Source organism: Biomphalaria glabrata, chromosome 16 (assembly GCF_947242115.1).
Source record: "Biomphalaria glabrata chromosome 16, xgBioGlab47.1, whole genome shotgun sequence".
In the NCBI taxonomy this organism is placed as follows: Eukaryota; Metazoa; Mollusca; class Gastropoda; family Planorbidae; genus Biomphalaria; species Biomphalaria glabrata.
In genome coordinates, this window is record NC_074726.1 from 15,565,802 (window position 1) to 15,580,609 (window position 14,808).

The 14,808-nt window shown below is 32.0% G+C and overlaps 1 protein-coding gene across 2 annotated transcripts in view; it reads right to left on the reverse strand.

The window, feature by feature from the left end:
- Positions 1 to 1,507: 1,507 nt before the first annotated feature.
- LOC106063404 (N-acetylneuraminate 9-O-acetyltransferase-like) overlaps positions 1,508 to 14,808 on the reverse strand; it is a 57,306-nt gene continuing 44,005 nt past the window's right edge. For both annotated transcript variants that reach the window (XM_056013984.1, XM_056013985.1), the window contains 7 exons: positions 14,172 to 14,328; positions 12,864 to 12,943; positions 12,272 to 12,376; positions 11,718 to 11,858; positions 11,227 to 11,304; positions 10,375 to 10,467; positions 1,508 to 8,332 (listed from right to left, as the gene is read on the reverse strand). In XM_056013984.1, the coding sequence (XP_055869959.1) occupies positions 8,075 to 8,332; positions 10,375 to 10,467; positions 11,227 to 11,304; positions 11,718 to 11,858; positions 12,272 to 12,376; positions 12,864 to 12,943; positions 14,172 to 14,328 (912 nt within the window). In that variant the 3' untranslated portion in view covers positions 1,508 to 8,074. The remainder of the gene's footprint in view (positions 8,333 to 10,374; positions 10,468 to 11,226; positions 11,305 to 11,717; positions 11,859 to 12,271; positions 12,377 to 12,863; positions 12,944 to 14,171; positions 14,329 to 14,808) is intronic.

Genomic DNA, 14,808 nt, shown 5'->3' on the forward strand with positions numbered 1-14,808 from the left:
GGTTTCAAATGATTATCTATCCGTTTCTCTACAGTTTTTCATTATTTTTAGTTATATTAGATGTTTTAAAATATTTTAAAATAATTTTACAAAATATCAAGTGTTCTAATTAATTTAGCTCATTAATTATGCAAAAAATAAAAAATAACGTAACTTTTTTATTTTTTGTCCGATTTACAAAATTTTTTCACTACCATTCTCATCTGAAATGCTAGAATCCTAATTGAATCAACAGTATAATTAGTTGTAAAATGAATTACCATTGGTCGAATAAACACATTTCCTGTAAGTAACAATTATTCTGACCAATCAGCGAGCTCTTTGCAAAAGCTTAGGGTGGCCTTATCATAAACAGTTCCGGCGCATGCTTTTGTTTACATCGCTAGTCTAGTGTTTATTTCTTCAATACCATTATATATATTTCATTTTTCTCCATTTTAATTTTTTTGACAAATTTCTTGACATGGATTCAAATTATTTCAAAAGTTGTTTATGTATCTTCATGAAAATTGGCACATATCAAGAGAGATATGTTTTGAACACACCCTACTACTTTGGTTTTGATTGAATGAAAAGTTTTAAAGTTATGGTCATTTATAAAATGTTATTTTGAGATTTTTGCTTACAAAAAACACCCAAAAACAAAAAAATATTTTCAAAGGGTAATACACTTCAGAATATAATAATTTTAGTAGGGCATGTTGATAATATATGTAAAAACATGTTTGCAAAGTTTCAGCTCAAAATCTTTTATACTTTTGGAGAAATTTGTTCCCAAATGTTTGTTACTATTTATACTATTACACTTATACTATTTATTATTTACCACGCAGTGGTGACGTCATACTAAATGTCAAAATTGACATTTGACTTTTTTTTTTACTCGTTTTATGTGTTTATCAAACTATTTGGAAACTTTCATGGCTGTAGTACCATTCTAAGACATACTTTGGTTTTAAGGTGAAACCTCCCCTTAACATTGACTCTTTTAATTATTATTATAGCTTTTATGTAGCGCTACTTTCATGCTTATAGCATGCTCAGAGCGCATTTGGTCCAATCTCTTTTGTGGACCAGTGGGGGGAGGGGGTATCTATGAGTTGGTTTTCCGTGCTGCCTATAGGCGGTCAGTAAACACAACTCTGCCCGAGTCGGGTGTCGAACCTCAAGCCCCCTTCTTGTTAGCCAAGCCAAGTTCAATATGTTAGATCAATTTATATGTCTGGATTGCATATAGGTATCATCCGATAAAGCGTAGCGTACCGTATCTGTCAAGAGAAATAGATAACTGCATGTAGATAAATCCAGCAGAGCTTTACATTTAGCCCATTCAAACTGAATTAGACGAAGTAGGCCTAATTCACTACGACCATTAGTCTTTACAACCCCACAATCAATGTGAGGTTAGTTTTCATACAAACGGGTGCATTTCCTCCCTGAATTTTGAGAACAATACCTCACAACCAAAATTTCATCTATTAAAAACAACAACACTTTTTAATTTTAGTTTGTAAAAATTCAAAAATTTATTCACCCTATGTTATGATGCAATGTAAAAATATCTACAAAACATTGACACTAGTGTGATTCAGTGCAATGTTCACTATACAATGAGGAACGTCTCAAAAGATTGCATTAAAAACATAAAGTACAAAATTTAAAAAAAAAAAATTTTTTACAAAACGACAGTATACTATAGGCAGATATATTCCTGTCATTTGGGGATATCAAGACATAAAAAAAACTTGAAGTTTGTCTAGAATTTTGCAAGTTGATGCATACAAATTTACATTTAGATCAATATTGAACAAATATTTTTAAATTGCAGTTCAGGAGATCTAGAACAAAACTTAGATTGAAAATGTTTTGTAAATGATTCCATGACCAGTTTGAATTGGGAGGGGGGTAGATTCCTGAACACTTGGTGAGCTCTTCATGATGGTCCCTGCCCACTACTCAGAATTAGGTTACAGTTTGGAATTACTTATACTTACAAACAGGACAGATTTTGTGTTCAATATTTGTCTAACTCTAGAGAAAGAAAAGTGTACTATTATAGATACAATTTCATAAAATCAATCTCCAGTTTTAAATAATCTATCAAGTAACTAGTTTGAAGAATTTCATTTGTTCTTGATTTATAAACATACATTTAAACAAAAAACCTATATATATATATATATTATTGTCAAGTTGTATCTAATGGAATGAAAAAATACAGTTCATAGTGTATATATATATTCAGTTAAAAGTAATCCAGAATGCCTTTCTGCAGATGCTACCATGTTCCTAGCTATTTTTTTACTGTAGCTGTTTCCGTGTTCCTAGATATAATTCAGTTGTTGTTTTTTTAATACCTGTGCTGACATTTTTCTTTGACATTTAGGTAACAGGAGCCTTTTTTTCCTCAAATAAAATAGTCATTCTTTGATGGAGAGGATCTACTACAGTAAACTCTCTTTTACATGAACACGTTTTGAGATAAACCAACATTCCATGAAATGATTATGCAAACATTATAGAATAAACTTTGTTTGTGTGGAACACCTTGATATCAGTTCAATACAGCAGACACTACGAACAGAGAGAACATTGATTAACAAATATCAACACATGGAATGGATGACTGGATGAAAAATAAAGAAGGTTTTCAACAAAGTTTCTACAACAGAATGCTTTGTCAAATTTTCTAAGCCTACATCAATAGATACTAATGATTGACATGAGTGATTCTGAAACTTTTAGGATCACAAACTACTTTGGAATACAAAGCTCTTGAAAAGTACTTACAAAAAAAGTTTTAAATTGTGTTGAATTGATACAAAAGTTTTATAAAAGGCAAAATAAATGAACAATTATGATAAAGTTTAGAGTCCAAATTCATGCTTTTCAAACAGTTCTGTTTTCATTTGATGCCATCATTACTATCTAAACTGTTCTGCTACTCTGACTGCTCTATGAAGATAATGATGTCTACAACACAGCAGCAAGGGAATGTTCTTGTAAAGTTTTAGAGACCTAGCTACAGTATCATGCTTTAGAGCAGAGGTTCTCAAACTTTTTTGACCCGGGGACACCTTTACATAATTGAAATTTGCCCACAGACCCCATATTGAAAAAGCTACATAAATGCAAAGTGTATCACTTACAAATGTAAAACATTTTGTTGAAGGAATGTTTATTGAAATTATAACTGTGGTTTAAATTTCATTTTATGAGTCTAGTTATGTCCAACTCAATGTTTTAAAGTAGAAACTGCAAATTTTTAGTCCGTTTCTTTAATGTGAGGAGGTTGGTAACGAGCTGAATCCACATTCTACCAAATAGTCAACAATTTTTTTTTACAGTAACCCTCAATTCAGGATATACAATTGTAATCTGTGTAACCAGTATTTGTGATATCCTTGTTCGAACATTGGTTTATGTTCCTCCTTGAGTTTGAGAACCACTGCTATAGAGCAGTATTTCCAAAACTTTGCACATTCTGAATATTTAGCAGAATATATTTTTTTTTTTAGAGATGTATTCATCAAGCTAATTATTTCACTAGTTTGTGGAACACCTAATCAGGCCTCATGGAACACTAGAATTCTGTGGAACACAGTTTGGGAAACACTGCTCTAGAGACCTAGCCACAATCCTATTGTATAATGCCAAGATATAACCCCAATAGTTAATTTTTATTTTTTTTTTTATTTTTTGGTGTACTGTCTAATATTTACTTTTGCGTTTATCCAAGTGTGTGTGTCTAGGTGATTAATGTTGGTAACATTGCATCCTTCTTGTCCTTTAAGGCATTATGTAATATGCAGAAGACATAAATTCTCTCTTTTAAAATAATTCTTATTTCACAAGAAATTTCATGAACTAAGGCTGCTGGTTAAATAGAGAGTCAAGTCATAAATTATAAGTGGATACAAAATTGGATTAAGATCAAAACAAAATATGATCATGATACAGAGATTTATAAAATCCTAACTGCTGATGAAAGAAAGCACAGAATTGTTTACAACTTGGAACTCTAGTGTATAATGACAGCATCACACACACACAAACTTATAAACAGCAAACTATTACATTACGAGTCACTCACCAACTGTGATTCAAATATGAGAATTATAATGCTACAGAGGTTAACCTTCAAAATGTAAAGAGTCAAGGGCAAAAAAGAGTTGTATTAATCCCTTTTCTGTTAACAAAATGACAATTATCATCAGGTTAGCATGATACCAGCGGCGCGGTGGCTGAGAGGTAAAGCGCTTGGCCTCCTTACCCAGGTCCTGGGTTCGAATCCAGGTGAGGACTGGGATTTTTAATTTGGGATTTTTGGGCACTGAGTCCACCCAGCTCAAATGGGTACCTGACATTAGTTGGGGAAAAGTAAAGGCGGTTGGTCATTGTGCTGGCCATATGACACCCTCGTTAACCGTGGGCCATAGAAACAGATGACCTTTACATCATCTGCCCCCATAGATCGCAAGGTCTGAAAGGGGAACTTTACTTTTTTTTAGCACGATACCACTCAGCTTCAATATTATGTCAAAACACTTGGGAAGACTCCTTTGAATTTTTTAATAGAAGTACAGGTAAAAAGATTTTAATTCAGACCTTTCACAAAGCAGCCAGGTGTTCTAGAACTCATTCATTATTTACAATAACTTCAATAATCAAGTTATACACTCCAAAGAAAGAAAAGTTCACTAATTTGTTTCAATCATAATGTTCAGTTCAGTCACACAGGACAATCAATTAGCACAATACATCACACAGTACATCAAAGTCACAGTGTGCATTACATCCCACAGCACATTAGTTACAGATTATATTAGATTAGACAGTAAATTTCAGTCATTTAATAGGTTACAGGCCATGCAGCGTAAGTTAAACACATCATAATAGTACAATCTTCAAAAAACACAACTTATTGTTTTATAGATAACTTAATTATGTACATTTTATACATGGATGTAATGTTTGTTTTATATCGTAAAATGTTTATATCTTTAAAAAATATTGGCATCATTAGAAAGTCTAAAAGAAAAACTTTTCAAATCATTTGCAGCAACTGGGCATCAATGGAAAGCTTCAGACATACAAAATCCTACGCTAAACAAAAGTCATCAATGGAAACAGAAAAAAAAATCTCATTTTATTTTGAGACTGAGTAATTGAAATTCTGTGTCTCAGTCTGAGACTGGTTGGAGCTGCAGTTTGCAAGCATTTTGAAAGATCAACACATTTTTTTTTATTAAAAAGACATTGACCCCCTAATCTGCATGTAATCTGCAGTTTGATTGTACAACATTTTTAGTATAAGATAATTATACTATCACACAAAACAACTTTTGAAATAAATTTAATAAATATTTGTTTTAAAAAAATTTAAAAAGCCTTTTTGATGTGATCATCAATACTAAAAAGAAACTATAAAATTTCAAAGGCTTCAAATTGAAGTCAATACAAGTTAATCAACTTTATTATTTTTTGTGGGAAGGGACGGTCTTCTAAGATAATTAACATAATAAATAATATTTAATCCCTCTAAAAGGTCAACCTTATCAAATAATTGTTTGAAATTCAATAACATCAAAACAAAAATTTAAAGGTAATACAATTTATAATTTATGCTTAAACGTACACACTTGCACAAACATTTTACAACAATAATTTATTGTTTTCCAATTGTTGGCATAGCAGAAAAAATATCACATGTGATGGTATTGCAGCTAGCCCCAACACTTTATTGTCGTTTAGTTCATTCAATCAAGTATGTACCGGTACCAAATACACTGTTATCAAACAAACAAAAAAGTTACAAAATAGTGCTAAAAAAATAAAGTTTAAGAAAGAATAATTTAAAATGTTGAGACTAGATGAGTAATGGTAGGGTAATTTTAGTCTATTACAGAATTTCACAAGTTGAAATCAAAACATAAAGATAATATAGACATATCCAAGCAACACACCAGCCTTTCTCAAACTGTGAAGTGCATTCTCCCTAGACGATCCTCTAAAGGAGGACACAACAGGGAGTATTTTCATGGTAGTTATAAATTCATCTTTAAATATTGACAGTTAAATAGAAATATTACCAATATTTCTAAAATTGAAATGTTTTAAATAGGAGACATTGTTTCATCTTCTAACAGGATCTTTTAAAATGTATACTGTTTTTGCAAGAGGCATCTGCAACAATATTGATTCAAAACTATGTATGGAAAACATTTCAAAATATTCGATAATGTGATTCTTCTCAATGTTCTTGTGACAGAATAGTCAAAGTTCTCAGACTGTCATAAATCAATGTTAAATCATTATGATGATGACTTTTTTGTGACAAATAAAAAAGTCAGGGGCAAGATGTTTTATTTCACATGAAAATGATCTTACAACAACCATGCCCATTTTCCTCACTTAATAAAACTGGCTAGTGCTGCCTCCATCTTTATTAGACTTAATATGATTTTTTAAAAAAGATGAATAGTGTGCTATGATCGCATATGTTCAATGTTGTCGGGCGACCCATTTTTTTTTTTACTTTAACCTTCATATGCACTATTCTGACCATAAGAAAAAGACTTTGTGGTGGAAAAAGGATGAAAAATTTCTGAAGCTAATGCAGGGAAATGCTTGCTGAACCAATATTATCTAAAGAAAGAATGTTTTCTAGTAAAGAAAACACTAAACTTTCTATGAAACACTATCTCAGAAAAATATAAACATACAAACTTTGTTGAACAGAAGATAAAATGATTTATGTGAAATAAAACCTGAAAATTGTGGTATAATTATTTGTCTTTAAGTTCTTTTTTTTTTTTTTAAAAACCCTTCATTACCCCACTGTGGGATTCTACAGAGCTCCTCCATGCTGGTTAAAGGGGGACAAGAAGGAAGCTTTTATTTTCTTTGGGGAAAGGGGGGGGGGGGGGCTTGCCACTGGTGAAAGTTTGAGAAACACTTCATTACACATTTAGATGTTTTCATATTAGTAATGGAAGAATTCCCTCCCTTAGTGTTGAAGAACACTGTAAGCTTACTGACAAGTCATTTTGATTGAAAAAAAACAAAACAATATAAAGCTTCGTTTTGGCATCACCCAAGAAAACATGTTGTTTTACTGACATAGCCAACACTCTGAGCATATATTTATTTTGATATTATAAGCACATGCTAGCAACATAGAACAGAACAAAACCATAAAACAAGATCATGAAGTAGTTAGGCACAGATGCACTCATTAACATAATATGGAAGTATATTAATGAAGAACGAATATTTGTTTATTAGTGATTCTTTCAATTACGTGATATAAGATATTGTAGTTCAAAGGATTTCTAAAATATGTCCTAATAGTCCAGGAAGTAATCATTCTAGAAACAAAATAACAAAAAGGGTCATAGGAAATAATCTATTTTTATCTTATCTATCATGTTTTATCTAAAAATAATCTAGATCTAGTTATCAATGTTTGATTAGATAAGTTTTTCTAGGATGATAAAAAAAATTAATAAGGAATCTCTTTAACCTTTAATCTATGCAACTAAGTTACAAAATGCTTAACATTTTATATTCCAGATTCATATTAGATTTAGATCTATAATTTATTGCCATTATCTTTTTATTTTAGATACATCTGCCTGGTCATTTCATGAAATAGTGGAAAACTGAAGATCAAGTTTTCGTGACTTAAGTATTTTTCTATAAACCACCAACCACTGTTGATCAAATGTGTCCCTGTCTAAGCAAATTTATTTCATTAAAAAATTAGTAATTAAATTTAGTACAAACTTTGTGATCTGATAATAATATGTGATGGATTTCTCTTTTTTTTTTAACAAGCTTATTAAGAAAAATGAAAATAGTTCTTCTGCCATCTTCAGTAATATAATTTAACCAATAAAATGTGTCCACAGCCCTTCAGTAATATCCTCATTTAAATCAATTCAAATAACATTTTTAAAAAACATTATTAAAAGCCATTCAACTACTGAATAGAAATGAGTAGTAGATCCATCATCAGATAAGTCTTCACACATCAATAGGCCCATACACACACTTAAGCAGTTTATTGATGTTACAAGCCCAGCAAACCATTGAAATAACACAGGGGCAACAAAACAGCAATGAATACTATAATGTTCCTTAACAGAATTTTGATGTCCTGGTGCACGGCGTAGCTACAAAGTGTGTTGCTAATGGAGTTGATCTCATGGGAGATGACAATGAAGATGAAAGAGGTGATGACCACATTGAGCACTGGGTAACTAGGTATGAGAACCAGGACACCATGGGTGTCGGCTGCCATCCAGATATGATATTGACTAATGAAAAGCTGGTGGAAAACAAAAATAGATTTTTAAACATAAAGACTTTTAAGTAAAGAGCAGTGTTCTAAAATCTCTATTTCTTAATCATTCCCTATGATACAGTGTATTTATGAGGCATTAGTAACATATAAATATAAAGTAGTAAAGACAAAATACTTTGAGAATAATAAAGAAAACTAACAATTAAATCAAGGACATTTTTATTTATACATTTTAAAATACACTTTATTTTTTCTAATAAACTAACTATATTTATAGCATTCCATCAGTAAAATACATTCATACAATATAAGCTTGTCTTCGAGTCCGAAGATTAGTGAGGAATACAGTATTTCCCATGGCTGCGTAGCCCCAGCTGTGACCTACATATTTTGCCACATCCAGGGCAAGCATAACCATTGTGGGAAGCGTGGTCAAGAGGCCAAGTGCGCTTGAACTTGGCTTGGATACATAGAAGGGGGCTTGAGGTTCGACACCCGACTCGGGCAGAGTTGTGTTTACTGAGCGCCTAAAGGCAGCACGGAAAACCAACTCCTAGATACCCCCTCCCCCCAATGGTCCACAAATGAGATTGGACCAAAAGCGCTCTGAGCATGCCATAAACATGAAAGTAGCACTATATAAAAGCTATAATAATAATTGTCCGCAGGTGGTCGATTTAGATTTTCTTTTCATCGTCTGCGTTTGTCCTCGGCAGCAGAATTTCTTTTGGTCTCAAATGTGTATCCTGCAGCCTTCGTGAGTGACCTCCAGCTGTCTCATTCCGACGCCGCATGCAGCCAGGTGATCTCTTCTATGTCAGCCAAGGAAAGTTGACACCTAAGCTGGTCTTTGAAGCATTTCCGTGGGGCACCTCTGTTACGTCAAACACCTTTTAGCTCATCAAAAAAGACTGCCTTTGGCATACGTTCGTCTCCCATATGGGATACGTGCCCTGCCCGGCTTAGCTGTCAGACCATAAGAAGTCCCTCTATACTGTTCATACGGGCATTAGCAAGAACATCGCTGTTTGTAGTGCGGTCCTGCCACCGTATTTCCATGATGAAGTGCAAGCATCTTTGGTGAAAGTGCTCAAGAAGTCTTAGTTGTTTTTTATATAGTGTCCATGTCTCAGAGCCAAATAGAAGGGTTGAGAGAACCACCACCTGGTAGACATTGATTTTTGTAGGCAGGCGGAGCAATTTGTTCTTCCAAACTTCCGCCTGAAGGCATCCAAAAGCCCTACTAGCCCTAGCCCGACGGTTATTAACTTCCCTTGAAAGTGAGGCATCATTTGACACTATACTACCTAGATATGTGAAGTGGTCTACCACATTAAGGGGCTGTCCATTTACTGTGATCCTTGGGGCTCAGTATGTTTCATTGGGTGACTTCTGGAACATGACTTCTGTTTTCCCGAGGTTTATAGATAGACCAAAAGAGGCGGCAGCATATGCAAATTCGTTTACCGCATTCTGGAGGTCATGTTCATTGTGAGCTAGCAGAGTGCAATCATCGGCATAGAAAAGCTCAGTTATGTCCATCTCCTTTGTTCTTGTATGGGATAGTAGACGCCGGAGACTGAACACATTGCCGTCAGAACGAAACCGGATGTAGATGCCTTCATGCAATCGCTGCCTCATGTAATTAGTAAATACACTATCATGTACTTAGAAATGTTATATACCGGTATATAATACATATCACAGCTATTGATCTCTTTGGAAGGCTGAGCAAAAGGTTGATTGTTAGAAAGTGGTGGACAAATTGTAAAGAAGAATTAAATAAGTTCAAAATGAAATGTAACGATGTTGGACTATGCAGCTGATGATTACAGTTAAGGGACTATTTATGTAAATGATCTATTCTTCATTTGTTGTGTGAAGAAATAAGTCTGTGGAACTGATTTCTAGTTACTGTATTAAGAGTAAGAAAGTAATAAAAGTTTATACATTTTTAATAACAGTGCAAAGTTGCAGCAATTACAGACTTGTTTACATCCTTGACAGCACTGGAGATTATGATCAAACAAAAGTATAAATAGCCAAAAATGAAAGTCAACACTTACCTCTAGAGAGATTTTACCAAACCAAGCAAAGAAAGAGCTATATCTAGTACGAAGGCAACCAAGAACATTTCTTAACAAAATAAATGAAATAATCTGAAATAAAAAATGTGTACAAATGATTTTTGTATTTAAATGTATAAAGATCATTTACTATACCTTACTCAGGTGTCCAACTCAAATAGTGATAATTTAGAAAATTACTCTTGGCTAAGAAACAATTTTATCTTTCGAAAAAGTTCTATGGGCATTTTAAAACAAAATTGAGTTTGCTTTCATTTAGAGTGCCATAATAACATGATAATAAAAACCAGATATTTAAAAGTTCTAGAAAAAGAAAAAAAAATCATTTTATAACTGGAGAATTATTTTTATCAAATCTACTTTTTACTTTTACATCACTGTACCAATTAGAATAAGCTCTCCTGCCTTGCTTAAGGTTTTGAAAGGAGGGTGATGCAACAGACTTATTTAAATATCTTACTCTTTAATATTGTTCCTAAACAGAAGTGAAATTAAATAGATCATCTGTTTGGATGAAGGATAGTGTATGGAAAAGTTAAAGATATCTTTTTTATGAATGGGTCTAGGGTGAGTTTGGGGAATCAGATAAGCATGAAAAGATTAACATCTTTTTGACTAGGGTCAGTTGAGACCAGAGTTGATACGAGTTGATATCACATGGTCATGGCGGGGACAAGTTGATATGAGTTGGATGATTAACTTTTTTAAAAAAAAGGGGGATTTGATATAAATACCAATTAGTTAAGAACTAGCTACTCTATCCAATGACAGCCACTCTGTTAGCATCCCAATGAATTTCTGTGAAGTCTATGACTAAAAAAATGCACTTACTGGAAGAAAGACCAGGTAGGAATGTACATCATTACATTGAACTTTACTGCTACATAATACTGAGAAGACAGCATAACTCTGGAGATGTAAGAACCCACATGATGGAAGATACCAATAGTACATCAAATAACATAACACAAAATATTACATGATTTAGATTTTAGAGTGAGGCTTATAGATCATTACATAAATGTTTCTGCTTATAAACTGTTTATTAAAACGTCACAGGACCAAATTAAAATGTTGATGAATTATTAGATTGAAAAAAAAAGATACAGCAATTAGTCACAAGATGAACTAAAGGATTACATGTATAATTTTCAAATGTTGTATTAACTAGGACTTCAAAAGATTATACATTTAGTATTATCCATTTAAACAGGATTCACTGCTTTATTAACAATATTTATTAACTAGTTTTAATTTTAAAAATTATATGATTAGGTCTTATAAAAATATATAACAACATCAACAACCGGGTAATGCCTTACCCCAATGCCAATTAGTGACAGTGCACATAACGTCCAAGAAATAGTATTTGAAAACAAATTTCCTGGACCATCATCCTTGATGATTTTATAACGCACTAACACCTTGTAACCAAAGGCAAACAGCATACCATACACTGGACTCTGAATTTAAAAGTTCAATTTATTTTAAAAAAATATATAATATATAGTATATGTATAGTATATAAAATATAACCCTACAAAATTAATCATGCTATGTTATTAAAATTAAAATGTGCAAAAAAAAATATTTAATATTTGTGTAAACCAGACATTTTTAGATCTAATGAATCTGTAGTAGTAGTAGTAGTTTCCCTTTCAGTCCTTGTGGTCTCTAGGGCAGGTAATGTGAAGGTCATCTGTTTCTGTTGCCTACAGTTATCAAGGGTGTCATGTGGCCAAAACAAAGACCAACAGCCTTTACTTTTCTCCTACTAATGTCAGGTATCTATTAGAGCTGGGTGGTCTCAAAGGCGCCCAAAGATCCTGAAATTATCTGATTTATTTATTACCATGCCCTAGATCTTAACACTTACAAAACGATCCAGCTGCCATCTAAACCTCCACTCATGGATAGAATCATCTGATGTTACAAACAAGGCTTTTAAAGGACGGGTGAGAAACACTTTTTCAAAGAATACCTGCAAAAATAGAAAACAACAATTATTTTTGTTTTAATATTTTTTCTTTTGATTGAGAATAAAAAAAAACATTATGACAATTATCCAATGAGTGATACTAATATCAGAACAATGCCAAATCAAATTATTAGTACTTTTTTCAAAGAAGGTTAACTATCATAAAAGCATTAAAATTAAGTACTTCAGTCAAAATATTAGCAATAATATATTATGTCTGAAATTCTATTATATTAAACTATATTATAGAAAAAGTAAAATATTATACATATAAGTCCAATCTACAACAGAACAAGACAATATGTTTAATAAAAAAAAATTGAGAAAAACAGCTTTAATAAATCGCTGGAACGGTTTCACACATAAATATATTATTTATGTAATAATAATTCAAGTTCTATGTAAAGAACATCCAAAAATATCTTAGTTAACTCAGACTGTTTATTGAAGTGGTTTGCATTAACAGGTCAAGCATGAAGTAAACTCTTACCTCTGATAAATAAAAAAGGGAGATGACTACTATCAAGGCAACAAATTTGAGTATCATGTACAGGTAGAGCATTGGATTGGCTGAATCAATAAATACAACCATAAGCTTATTATTTCAGTAAGAAAAAACAACATAGTATGTAAAATAAAAAAAACAATCAATTGGCTTTCAAGGTCAAATCTCTATGTGTCTTTGTAACTCTATTGAAACAATTTTTTTTTTAAGTTTCATAAACCAGCTTCCTTTATTCTGTTGAACAAATTATGTCAGATATTGACTGGGTAAAAATTATTATATTTTTAAAAGTCTAAATAGATTGTATTAATAACAGGCCTAATAATAAATTGTTCTTGCTATATAAAAAATAATATTACATTTATGTAACAATAACAAATTATCTTAATTGAAAATATTAGGACTTACATTCAGAAAACTGAGCTGTGATGATGTATAGAGGAATAGGTAGGACTTACATTTAGAAGACAAGCTTTGAGTTGTAGAAGGAATAGTTAGGACATATATCTTGAGGGAATGAGCTATGACATGTGAAGGTATGGTACCCCGACAAAATCAACAAAATAGTGCAAACAAAATAGCGTCGACAAAAAAGCTCAGAAAAAATATATTTCAGTCATTTTGATCAAAATACTTAAGATATTGTAATATTTTTTTGTTTTAATGATATCATTATTTTTCAGTCATTTTGCAGGAAACACTTTAGATATCTTAAAACATTAATATACAGACAGTAAGCAAAAATTATAATAAGCTAAAATGAATAAATTCAAAATATATCATTTAATAACAATCCAAAAATGTACTTCGAAAATAGGTTAAGATACTAGTCAGATTTATACACACACAAACTTTCACTGGCGACCAATATAGTTGTCCTCCTAATAGTCATACAAATTCCCCATAACATTTTATGCATTTTAACATTGGTGAAAAGGTGAATGATATAAAATGTAAAGTACTCTTCTTCTCTGCAAATATGGCATACTTTCAGATCTATTAATATTGAAAAAGATAGAGATATAAAGCAAAATGCTGCCCAGGACATTAAATAATTACTAATAATCCAGTACTTTTATACACATCATATATAAGTCCACGCTATTTTGTCTTGCGCTATTTTGTCAGGAAATTTTGCACTACTATTTTGTCCGGTCACCCTGAAGGAATAGTTAGGCCTTAAATTCAGAATCAGAGGCCTGGGCTGTCGGGTCACAGTGAAGGAATAGTTGGGACTTAAATTCAGATTCAGAAGCCTGTGCTGTGACGTGTGAAGGAATAGTAAGGACTTACCTTCAGAAGACTGAGCTGTGACGTGTGGAGGAATGGCCATGACCAAATAGATCACCAAAAACCAGAAAGAGACCAGAGGTACAAAATAGTAAAACTGGTAAGGCCTGTTCATCACAAAGCAAAGAGTCACCACTAAAATGTTCATTCTGAACAAAACCTGAAATGAAAAACAAGACAAAACAATAACTAGCAGACTTGCTATATACATCTGTTTAGTGTGTCCAGTTGAAGGCACTCTGCAGGTTAGTGTTAAAGTCAGATTTTTATACTTTTAAAAAAAAAAAGAAAAATCAACAATTATAAAAAAATGAGATATTTCTTTGATTTTAATTAAGATTAGAAGTACCCAAGGATTGCAATAAATAGAGAATTTTATCATCACCAATTGTGCACCTGTGCAATTCAATTTTTAATTAAGCTTTAAAAGATAGTTCCACTTAATGTCCATTCTTGAATTTTAATATTAATTATCATTACATGCCAAACCTTCTTATTTCTTCTAAAATTTCTTTCATTTTCGTTACAAGAAATACATTAAAAAATACATTTTTTTAAAAATACAATACCTCCATTATACAACTTAAAAAAATATAATAAAACATTAAAAACAAAATTAATTTTAAAAATATTTAGTTCA